Consider the following 12,732-nt stretch of genomic DNA (forward strand, 5'->3'; position numbering starts at 1 on the left):
CAGTTTAGTTCTAACTCATTTGAGGATAACTGCAGTTTTTCACTGGTTGAAAATGGCAATTCACAAAGTAAGAATCAATCAAGCTATTTCCCAATGAATGACACTGAGCTTCCCCAAAAAGCTACCCTCAGGGAGCAAAAAGGCTACAAAGTAAGGAATCATTAAAATGACATTCCTAACATGGGGAATTCCTTTTTAGGGTGAGCTATCCATACCCTCACTGCATTTGAGGCAGCCACCGCCAAAACCTCAACAAATCTAGAAATGAATCACTTAATTCCTACAACCAACCAAAGGACAGGTGTACACTTCCTGCCTGTCTGTGTACCACATACAAATGCACTACCACGTGACATTGTGGGGTTTCAAATTTTTTCCATAGCAAGACAGTAAGTCTTTCCACAAAGTCTAGAGCAGGGCTTTGGTTTTGGTTCTTTCTGGTACTCTAATATTTATATCTAAAAAAAAAAAAAAAAAGAATAAAAGAAAAGCAATATTAGATAGAGCCACAAATAAGCTACCTGAGTCTTGAGTTATGTTCTGACATGAGGTCAACAAGGAGGCGACTTCATGAATATGCTCAGTGTATAATTACTGTTCCATTTCTTGCAAGTGGCCTCCCAGTCATGTCCACTGCCCTCCAGCATTGGCAGAGGGCACAGGAGTGGGCAGCTTTCTTTACCTATGCCTGATTAGGTGCCCCAAATAGCCATCCTAATGATTTAAGTCAATGAAATCTTTCTTGCTTAAATTTTAATGGAAGAAAAAAAAAAAAACATTTTTAAAACCCTAGTGATGGACGTTCTCATTTTAATATTAGCTGTGTTATTATGTTAAGCCAGCTGAAAGTAATTATTTTCGGCATGTAAAATATTCATTATCCTGAAATTTTTCTTTTTAAACTCCCAGTTCAGGTACTCTGATCATCAAGTATGAGTCCTGAAGAACCGTCTAGAAAACAAATAGCCACTAAAAGACACCTTAATAAAGTTGAAAAATTCATGACAGTCACACAAAAGCACAGCAGGTCCAGGACTGGAAGCTGTGTCTTTCCCATGTAGAATAATATTTTCTAATCTTGTCCATTTTAACAGTCTCTCAGCTGTATAGGACAATGAGTTAAAATTTATTAAATACAAAACAGTAGTGAATCCTCCTCACTGTGTTATGTATACTGCGTGCTTTCAATTTCAATTTATAATGTCACCCATTAATATCAGCCCTGCCACGACTTCGATTCCTTTTTTTTCAATGTTCCAGTTAACACTTAACTTCAGTTTGTCTCAAAGAGTCATACCTTCAACCTATTGATGGACAACTTTACACGTTTTCCTTCTAACAAAATGCTCTCTTGCGCAGATGTAAGTCTAACTGCACAAAATGATAAAGCCAAGAATTACTTTAAAAAAAAAAAGAAAAAGAGAAAAGCAAAATCGCTATTCAGCTAAGTACCTTCTTACACGGTGAAGGATCCAACTGAACTGCCTTTCAGCGCCTTTGAATGATAAGCCTGGGCCCTTGGTAACACGTTTTTATCACGCCCAGACTTAGAGAACCCTTACAGAGCAGAACTCAGGACAGTCCTCCTGTCAGCACCTCCACAATGAGGACCACATCTGAGGGTGGCACCTCTTTCCCATCCCTCTGCCAGAGCGAGGTACTGCCTTTTAATTCCTTTATATTAGGGCAAATGGACCCAGTGAAAGTAAGGAGAAATCCAGAAAAAGAAAAAAGAGGGCAAAGGAAAATAAAGTAAGAAATCAGGTCTATGGGAACGGAAATAGGAAGAAAGAACAGCCTAACCATGTATTTAGGTATTTAGGTCATTAAGTAAATGGCCGCCAACCCAACAGACTTAAAGCATCCCCTTCTCAACAACACACAAACCCTGAAGACAGCAGCAAAATAACACTGCAGTCCAAAAATACTGAGTAAATAAGATGTCAGATATGCTCAAGAGAATCCGTGCTACAATGAGTAACTTCCTACTGTTCAAGATTATTTTCATTTTCTTAACAGAAATGAAAAACTGATGAGCTTAATTAAAGAAAAACAAATGGATATTATTTTGTTGTTAAAGGATCAACTCTTTTTTTAAATTGGAATGATGATTAATAAGCTGAGAATTTGATTTCTACGTTAGCCAGTTTGAATAATGCATTGTTTCTCCACAAGCATTTCCATTAAGAAAGGCTTTGTGGATGAAGAAATGATACAGCTCTTCCTCTCTTCTCCTGATCTCTGACTCTGTGGCATGAAATGCTACCCAGAGCATTTGAACAGAACAACACCGCACACCGCCCTCACGCAAAAGAACTCTAGTCATAAATTTTTCACCTTAGGGTTTGAATGTACACTATGAAATTTGCTAGGCTTCCTACAGGGAATGTACAAATTAAAAAAGAATCAATACTTTTATTTTTCCTAGTCTCTAAATTTCTTTTAAAACTGGGGAGGGAGAAGGCAGTACAGGTCATGCTCAGTGAGGAGATGGGGGTACCTCGGATGTCACCGCCTCAGGCATCATTTTCCGGACGTCATCTGTACATATTAAAACTTCCTGGAGCTTGAGTTGTTCAGAAAGTTTTTCATCTTATTTTTTTCGCCTGTTTACAATTGTATCTTACAGGAAAAAACTCCTTCTTCTACACAATGTCTTGCTTGTATGTCAGGATAGAAAGGCTGCTATGCCTGAATTATGCCTCTTTTCCCTTATTTCTCTAAAGCTTAAAAATAGATGTTGAAGTTCCTTGAAAGGGTTTTTGACTCCCTTCCTCCTTCTCTCCCTGGTCCTTAAGTAGACGAGGATCACCAAGCAAAATGTGGAAGCCAGCTGCTTTTTGGGAAATAAAAATGGCATCAGCTTTGGCAGACAGGGACGAGATCAATCATTTCCTATGATCCTCAAACAATCTTCTCTCTGACCAAGGCCTGGAAAAGGGTAGTTGTGTAGCGGCAAAAACATACCACGAGAGGGACAAGAGGATTTTCACATGGTGAAGAATTCATTCCACGCACAGAACAACCCAGGCTCCAAACCTCACATGAAAGGAAATCTTGGAACCATTATATTCCATGTTCTTTGGAGAGTAACAAGCAGGGAGTCCCAGAAAAAATTTCTCTCACTGAAAAAGTCACCCCACGATTCACTCTCTTCTCCCTGCTACCACGAAGTTCCCTGACAATATTCCATGGGAAAAAAGGAGTTAACTCCTAGTTCATTTCCAACACAATGATTCAAATTGTGGACACAAGCTAAAAGCAAATTCCAGTTTCTTGTCTCATTCCTTTTGATACATACGTGTGTGTGTGTGTGTGTGTGTGTGTGTGTATGTATATTCTAATCAAGCATCCCAAATTCAGAAAATACCTCTTAGGCTGTACAGAGTCATTAGCTATTCATGTTTATAGGGAAAGTCCTGTGGAAAGCTTTGCAGACTGATGAAGGCAGGTGCCCAATCTAACTTTTAAGTGTGTGTCAGGCATATATAAGGTGGGGATAGAGAAGCACTAGAATTCTTGTTTTTCGCTGAAGTGGATGACGCCAGCTCACTATCTGTAACAGCCCGTTCCTTTGGAATCAGCTCCCCGTGTCACAACGACCTGGCAAACTTGAATGCTTTCACTATCACTGGAGTCCTTGCAATCCTGCTTTGGCTGTGACCCATTCACTTTTGCCCCAACTTCTCCGAGATGCCTTACTCAGCATCTAATTAGTTAGGGAGGATTTGCCGCGGCTCTTAACCCTGACACAGAGTGGGAGGATGTGCTGCTGTGGGAGCCCAAATCTGTCCTGTCACTCCATTAATCAGATTTCCATAAAGCCACGCATGAACAACAGAATTTATCAGTGAGTGTTCAGATACACTCATAAATGCAATTATAAAAAATACCTACAATTATAGAGATAAGATAGCTGCACCTTTAGGGATTGATTTTTCGACTGTGGTTACTTGATTCACCTTAGCAAAAGGCTTTACAAATTACACACACACACAGTCCCAGGGTGCAGATGACAGAAATGTGAGAAAAGTAATTTCAAAATGATCACCTACTATGTTCCAAGTCACTTAATGTATCGTGGTGAAAATAAACTTGAAATTTGTGCACAGATTTTTAATATATACCAATATATACCACATACACATCTGAGAATATGTTTGTGCCTGATCTGCTTTTACACGTATGTAAACACCACAAATAAGGCCTACTACTTTCCCCTCCCTTGCATTACAAATTAGGCAGTACCTGTTAAGTGAAGTCTTCATGTTATACGTAGACTTACAAAGTATAGGCCAGCACACGTACCTATCTCTATACTACAATTTGTATTTTAACAATTATCCACATATTCCTATTTTAGTGTTACATTATAAGAATGGATGATAAGAATTATATGTGAACATATGTCTACAGTTAAGACTTCAAAATAAAACACATTATCACTCAAATTAGAGAGGGGAACTAAATTGGAGGTAGCAGCCTACCGATTCAACAAGCTGAAATTACATGCCTCCTAATATAATATAAATATTTATTTTAGCATCATGACCGTAAGTTTGGTCAATTTAATCCTTTTTTAGTAAGACATGATTACTAAAACACACCGACTGTAAGAAGGGGAGTAAAAAGGGAGGAGGAAAAGTGCAGAAACCTAGGGATGCATGATGCCTGGCAGCGAAAGTCATTTTCAAAGACCATTAACTATCAACTGCTTTACTCAGGTCTCTGGTTAAATAAGAATATACATCCTCTGTTAAAAGGGACGGGACGGCTGCACGAGTGGGATAGAGTTTAGAATAAAAATGTATTGTACAAACTAGAAAGAAGAATCAAACCACGATATACAACTAGGCATCTGACTTGTAAGAAACACTATGTGCCTCTTAAACTGTTAATGAAAAAACATTCAAATTATTTGGCGGGGGAGGGGGGGCAGGTAGGAAGTCAGACAAAACCACCATTTCCACTTGAAAATATAGATTCAACCAACGGAAACTGTGTTTGCCTATATGAATAGAAAGAACTAAAAGACTACTGGGAGAAAAATTCATTTCAAACCTGCTTTTAAATGGATTCCAGCAATGTTATTATATGTTTCTGACAATATATTTTATTTATCATTTCTCTGAAATGGGCTAGATTTTATATTAGTGAGAAAGTTTGCTTGACTCTGTCCTATCTCTGGTGAGCAGACGCTCTGGTATTAATGTAAATCACTGATTTAATTTTTAGCTTTCTTGGTTTGCCCCTCACCTATCTAGGAAATGATTTCTCTGGTGATAACTAACACATCATGCTAATGAGACAATCTAATGCACAATAGAAAAATGTCACTACTAATAATATTTGCATGAAGTTAAATAAAGCAACTGTAGGATAATGTCAGACAGTTGTTCTTTAACAAGACACAGTTTCACAATGAAATTATGTTGTTAATTTTGTTACATCATTGGGTGAATCCTAAATTACTACATAATGATGCACAGAGTCATTTATAATTCTAACTTAGTATTTCACTCGAGTCTGAAAAGAGACCTTATTAAGGGATCCACATTTTATTTGAAACAGGTTAAATATACCTCACTAATAACTAAAGGTAAATGCCTCTAGTAATGTGTGAAAGTGTGGGCTCTAGCCCTTGACCTGCTATGGTTTCATTTCTGAAAAGATTTCAAAATATATTAGACTATTGCATCCCTTGAGGTAGCTACAAAAATTTTATTTGCTATTCTCTCACATGCACAAAAGATTTATAGAAATCGAAAAATCGCCATTTAAAGCCTGATTAAAAACAACAACAACTTCCAAAAGCAGGCCTGATTTTGTGCTTTTAACAGTACTTTGTGAGGTTAAAATGGGCAAAATAACATTCTGGACTCTAGGAGATGAACAGAGAAGATGAGCAAAGGGTTTCTGGTTATTCTCGACCTGTCACTGATCAAAGTGACCCAAAGAAGAACTCCCTTTACAAAAGTCAAGAGTCATGCCCTTTAAGGTTACCAAATATCTGTCTGTATGGAAAAATATTGTCCCTTTCGAAAACATCATACTCAAATACAGGAGAAAAATGTAGAGAGGCAGGAAAATGCAGTCAAATTGTCATATCTCAAACTTTAGGGGAACAGACTTAGTTCTACCAAATCTAAATTGGCTTCAGATTTTATCTTTTTTGTTAGAATTACACAGACTGAAGATTTACATATTAGCAGATCTAACTTTGCTCATACAAAACAAAAGACAAAGATTTTCATAACCCTACTTCCTAAATTACCCATAGAAGATACAACCCTAGAATATTAAATTTCAGTATTCATGAGCTATTTCCCACTCTTAAGTTTTGCTGTAGTTAGATACTACGGATGGTGAATTCTCTGTAACTCAGTTTTAAAACCTGCTAGTCAGTCTTTTCTAATATTTAAAGAAACGATCAGGTAAATCCTACAGTTTTTCTTATTACAGAAAACTTTGAAATAAAAAATATGCCCAATAAATTGTATTCATTTCATGAGCTAAGTCAATTTTTTCTTAGAAATTAAAATAATCATAATATAGAAAAAACATCTCTATGCCTTAGAAATACGAAATTCTGCAGACTTGATTAAACTGGACAAACTTTTACCTGCAGTAAGACAAAAGCTGGCTTAAGGTGTATACTGAGACTAGTATTCCTTGAAACTGTTGGCTTCGCGAGATATCTTCCTTGCTCTGGCACATACACACATACACACATACACACACACACACACACAGACACACACTCTGAATCAGCATTGCTGATGAACTATAGGTCAGGAAAATAAACATATTAAACATGTACAGCACATATATTTTTAGATTTACACAGTTTCAATTTAAGTTTACACAATATTTATACAAACTAAAATGTCCTCCTAAAGGAGAAAAAAAAAACATGTAAACTCATAACCTCTTTCACATGTTTTCCAAAAATGCAGAGGAGGTTAAGCATTTAATAACCAGGACAGGAGAAAAAAGAGGGGGAGGGGAGTCGCCAATTACTTCAAAATCAAAAAATAAAGAAAATATATAAAATATAGTGAAATCACTACACTTTTTTAAATTGTGATTTTCTCCCTTTATTGTACTACTCTGTTTAGTAAATAGTATAATATTATATAGTTTCATACAGCACCCATAATGCATAAATTACTCCCCTATATTTCTACTCTTTTCATATAATCACTGATGCTCACTTTCACACATACATGCACATAGGTACACACACAAGAGATTTTTATACACCCACAGAGTGAAACAGCTGGATCAAAGACATCATAATGGCTTAGCTGTACAAGTTTCTGTCTCTGAGCGATTTCAATTTATTTTCCTAACTTTGATCCATCATTTATATAATTTACTTTTATTTGTTTTTTAGCTAAAATGTTTTCCACGACTTAAAGTCTCCTTAGATTCAAATCTACTTGGAAATGGGCTAGTGCCAAAGAAGCAATCTAACACCATCTATGTGGTTCAATAGCCATTTATCAATTGATCATTATCTCTATCTGGTTTTATTAACTCTTTTCTAGCTAGAGGGAGACCTAAACCAATCTTCCCTTTCGAAACACACACACACACATACACACGACCTCCACTAACTCAAGAAAACCCTGAAGATGACATCTAATTTTTAAAGTGCCAGAACAAGTTATTTGGTCCTAAGGTCAGTGAAAACACACTCTGTGTTCCAACCACGAAAAGAGCCACCCAGGCAGGGACGTGCCTCAGAAATACACCTCTCAAAGCACTCGGCAACTCCAAGGAGTATCACTGGGAGGAAATGAACTTTCTAACTTGCAAGAATGGGAAACTGCACATAAAGAATTGCATATTGGGTTTGTGTTGATTGTATTTAAATCCCAGCTTACTGTATCAGCAGTAATCAGGGTCCCTCTACAGGATATGTCAAAATACACCTTATTCAAATGCATTTATCCTATCTAGAACTGTGTGATACAGCTGTTCGCTAGCTAAATGCTGCAAAGCCCTGGCTCTCTGCACTATCTTTCGCAGATGTATTTCTAAACTTGCGGTAGTCTCCAGCCTGGCAAACTGCTTTCTTTCCTTCGTTACCAATACTTTAAAAATCGAATTAAGTGAATAAAGTATTTAGTTCTCATTAAGTCCTACAAACAAAATAGGTTTTTTAAAAAAGAACGCAGCTGCAGTATTTTTTTTAAGTGAGTGGAGCACTCTCCGTTTTCTAACGGCCTCCATCTACTTAAAATCCCAGTGAACTCGTCAGTAATACTTTCGTGCTGTGCGGAAGGTAATATCATACTAACTCTTGCTGGTGGAGGCTTTTGAAAAGACGTGTCTGGGAGGGAGGCACCAGGGAACTTCCCTCCCTCGCTTGAGCACAGTCCAAGATGAAAGTTTCTGGGTTGTTTCCCTTCGCTTCCTCTCCCCCTCGCTCCCCCTCGGAGCCGCAGAGCCAGTGATTGTGCAAGAGGAGCCGGGCGCGCGGGGCGCGTAGGTACCACCGAGCGCACGGTACGTGGTACGAGCCGCGGACTCCGCTGATTAATGAGCAGTCGCCGGCGGCCTCGCGCGGACACGTCGGCTCTCCCCGCAGAGCCAGCGGCGGCGCAGCCGGCCAGCCCGAGGACGGCTCTGGGGAGGACGCCGAGGCTGCCCGAGTGTGAGTGCGTCGGCCGGAGGGCGGGCGGGCGGGCGGGAGCCGAGCGGGCGCTGCGGGAGCGAAGGGCGAGCGCGGAGGAGGCGGCAGCGGCGGCGGCACGGAGGAAGTGGGACCGCCGGTGGCTCAGCCCGCCACACACGCCGCCTCCGTCCGCGCCCCTCGGCGCTGCCAGCGGCTCTTGCGCAGCCTCCTCTCCCGGGCCGGGTCGGAATCGAGCCGCTTCCAGCCCCGGGAAGTCTGTCGGGCAGGGCCGAGGGGCCCCTGCATTTTATGGCTGTGGGGTTGGTAAACCTACTCCGAGACAGCAGCCACTTGGATGAAGTGATTAATGCAGATAGAAAGATAACATGGGGGGGGGCGTGTTTGTTGTTGTTTTTAATTTTTAACAGAAAACAAAGAAATAAATGAAGTCTTCCCCTGACCCAGGACCCAGGCTGGACTGTGAAACTTTGCCACAGATGCCTTTGCTTTCTTTTACTTCGGTATCCTTTCCCCCCTTTTCTTGTAAGTAGCCCTTAGGGAAGCCGTGAAGTAACCCTGCACGTTCCAATAACACAGTTATGACATAACAGAACCCAACTACGAAGTGATCAAAATTCAAAAATGTTTAGTAAGGAAAATACCAGAAACAAAAGTGCACATAACAATTCAAGGTTTCCTTTAAAAAAAAAAAAAAAAAATGAAAGTAACTTACCTGTTGGGACATTCTGAATAAGAGGTTAGTATCAGCGTTTTGCCATGTCCCCATGAACCCTGGTTCAGCCGGAGTCGTTCTGGTTCCGAACTGCATGGAGTTGTCAGTACAGCAGTCTCTTAAAGTCAAGTCTCTTGCCCTCTTTGGCTCTCTGTCTCTCTGTGTCTCTCTTTCTCTCACATCCACTTCTGCCTCTTCTGACTGAAAAGTGAAGGTGGATTTTTTGAGCTTCTTGGCAGCCAGTAGCAGGAGTGTAGTGTAGTTAAGAAGCTGGCTGAACTGTGCATTTCACTGGGGAAGGGGGAGATTTGGGGGAAGGAGGGGGTCAGAGCTTCTTTCGCACCTTCTGCACAGATACCCCTATCATTTATGCATAGATTGTGACTCCCCGAGCTTGCCTTTGCTCGGTTTAACAGCTGCCTGTCAGGTGTGCAGGCAGCACTGGAGACCCAACCATCAGCTTCAAACTCTCAGCTACTGCATGTCATTGGATAGCAGAGCTAAGAGTCAACTGCACTGTTCCACTGTCAGGCACTAAATGACACCCTGCACTAACCCCTCTCCAGACACACGGATAGAGAGATACGCACTTATGCACACTCCAAGCAGCACCATGATCAGGGACGGTCCACGGCGCAAGGAGAGACTGGGGCCCTTCCCAGGGAATTTTTCCCAACACTGCTTTCGGGTATAGCATGCAATATCTGACATCAGTCTTTGCTTTAACATTTGTAAACTGCTAGGCTTAAAAACATTTTTTCCCCTAATTACACTGGAAGAAAGAAAAATATTCAGCTATAAGAGAATGTGAAGTTGGCTTAGGTGTTGTCTAAATGTTAGCTCCTAAAAGTCATATAGTATGTGCTGGGCTATTTATAACCACATATAAACTTCTAGAGAAAATAATATACATAGAGACGTGACCTTACACTCTAAAAGGTAAATAAATAAACCTAGCAGTTTTTTGAACATAGAAGATGCACAATAAACATCTGCAAAATAAATACACACTATTTACTACCCAGTTCCCTCAGGGCGTTAATTACTCAATTGGATGTTGAACAATAAGAAACTGAATGGGAAAGGAAAAAAGTACCTTTTCTTAAAGCTCAAAAGTAGAAAAAAAAATCCTTTGTTAAAGTTCCTGGATGAAGCCTCTACAATATCCTTTCAAATCATAAAAAAGAAAAAGATGAAGAAAAAAAGCCTGTCCCATTTCAGGTAAAAAGTAATGAATATAAAAACTCCATTTTTCATTCAAGATCTCCATGGAAAATTCTATAATGTTTTCTGGCCTGATGAAATATAACCTCGATAGCATGTCATATTTTTAATTAAACCAGGTTTAAAACAAAACATCTATTTATTAGATCATATTTATCTACCTTATTTATGGAAAAGCAGAACTGAACAAAACGCACTGTACATAAGCAGTAACTCCAAAATGGAAAGCTAAATTCATGTCATCTCATAAAAGTAGTCAGCAGGAAAAAGCCATCCTTCCTAAACTTAAAATGTAAGGCACATTAATCTTCAACCACCTACAAATACCGAGGACAAATGTACCACTCTCCTTGCTCTTTCTTAACTCAAGAATAACAATAAACCTTACTCTCTGAAACAACAAAAGAAACAGAAAAGAGCTTCAATGGCAGCTCGGTGTCATTAGTGGACAATGAGAAAAGATGAGAAAACGTGCACTGTGTTGACACAAATGTGCCTTCCCCTCTAGAACCGACATCTCCTGAAAGCTTTTCTGTTAAACTTCCCTCCGGTTCACCACCATTAAGCACAAAACAAGTCTCAAAAGCAGCAAATTCAATATCTGAAGAGAAACAAACAAGAATCCGAAGAATTGTTGCCTTAAAATATATTAAGTCCACCTGTGGTCAATAAAAATATTCTTGAGGGGGGGGGAGGGCAGAAAAAAGACCCTGTGAGTCAATTGTCAACAGTGACTGTACCTTTACAGCTAGCTATTACCCACTTAAACTCCCTCTAAAATTTGCTAGCCTCTTGATTTCTGAAGTGGCACTCAGTGCCTCAGTCAAGCTGCATGCTCAGCTCCTGACCTTCCCACTAATGGCTGTTATTTGTGGGAGGCTTAAGGACACTGTCAATAGCAAGCTTCCTCCTCGCTCCTTGCAGGCTCTGTTGTATCGCTTTGCCTGCGTGTTCTCTCTAGCGTGCCTCTGGCTCTCCTGCTTTCACCCTCTCAGCTCCCCCTCCTTCCTTCTTCTCTCCTTCACTCCCTCTTCCTCTTCTTCCAGCCCCCACCCCTCCTTTCTCTCAGTCCTGTGGTCCTCTCCTTTCCCAGGTATCCCCTCCTCACCAACCACACACACACACACACACACACACACACACCACAAAAATCAACTGGCATGCAGCAGCAAGCACCTGCAGTAATAGACTCTTTTATTAAAACTGTTATTCTGCAAGACTTGAAATTCCCCATGGACTGGGCCATGTCAAAGCCGATATAATTAACTAGAGGCTCAGCAACGGATCAATTACCAGACAAGCAAGTGATAGTGAAATCAATGAAAGATCATCAGCCACATTATCAGTGTTGCAACTCATTAGGGCAAAACTGAGAAATGTGCTCAAAGCGAGCCCAAGCAAGGTGGCATTACAAAACAAAGGGCTAATTTGGAGACCCTGCTGTGAACAATCTGTAACAGAATTAGCTTTTTTTCCCCCTAAACTGCACAGCTCCGTAACTAAATGTGACAGACTGAGAGAAGCAGTTTATTAAGACACCAACCCCAAGTTTATTTAGTTCATAAACTCTCTCCTAGAAAATCAATACAGTCTGTACAGGATTATTAGGCTGACTAGCTAATACATCCAAATCTAGTCTGCCTGGCCAGCAGTCGTCTGACAAAATGCTACCCAGAGTAGGCAAACTGAGCTCTTTCAGAGAGCAAAGCTTGGGTTGCTCTAGATGAAACAGGTCTACAGTGTAACGTGTATCTGGCACATTACTGCCAAGGCACAAGCCTCAAAAGCACCAAGTTATCTTTCTACGGTTTAAAAAAAATTTTTTTTTTTACCTACAACTCTACCATGCAATTCTGCACCTGCTAAATGGATTTGATCAAACAAAATTTTAACTTGTTTGTAAGAATAGTCTACAAAGAAGACAAGCTTTATTACAATGAGACAACAATTAACCCAGACTTAGCAAGAAATGAATGAACGAGTCAACTAAAACAAAAACCTCAAGCATATACACATGCTGTGCTTTGCAGATTTTAAGTTTCAAACATTCATTTTTAAATCCAGTTTTCAAAATACAAATTTGACTCCTAGAACTTGCCACTCACTTCCACATATAAACACAGCATGCAGAGTCCTCAGTCTTAGGATAATC

At 39.9% G+C, this 12,732-nt stretch overlaps 1 protein-coding gene across 2 annotated transcripts in view; it reads right to left on the reverse strand.

Moving 5' to 3' along the window:
* Positions 1-12,732, reverse strand: part of BNC2 (basonuclin zinc finger protein 2) — a 413,431-nt gene that overhangs the window by 274,113 nt on the left and 126,586 nt on the right. For both annotated transcript variants that reach the window (XM_061199080.1, XM_061199078.1), the window contains exon 2: positions 9,357-9,557. In XM_061199080.1, the coding sequence (XP_061055063.1) occupies positions 9,357-9,557 (201 nt within the window). The remainder of the gene's footprint in view (positions 1-9,356; positions 9,558-12,732) is intronic.

This window comes from Eubalaena glacialis, chromosome 9 (assembly GCF_028564815.1).
Source record: "Eubalaena glacialis isolate mEubGla1 chromosome 9, mEubGla1.1.hap2.+ XY, whole genome shotgun sequence".
NCBI classification, from domain to species: domain Eukaryota; kingdom Metazoa; phylum Chordata; class Mammalia; order Artiodactyla; family Balaenidae; genus Eubalaena; species Eubalaena glacialis.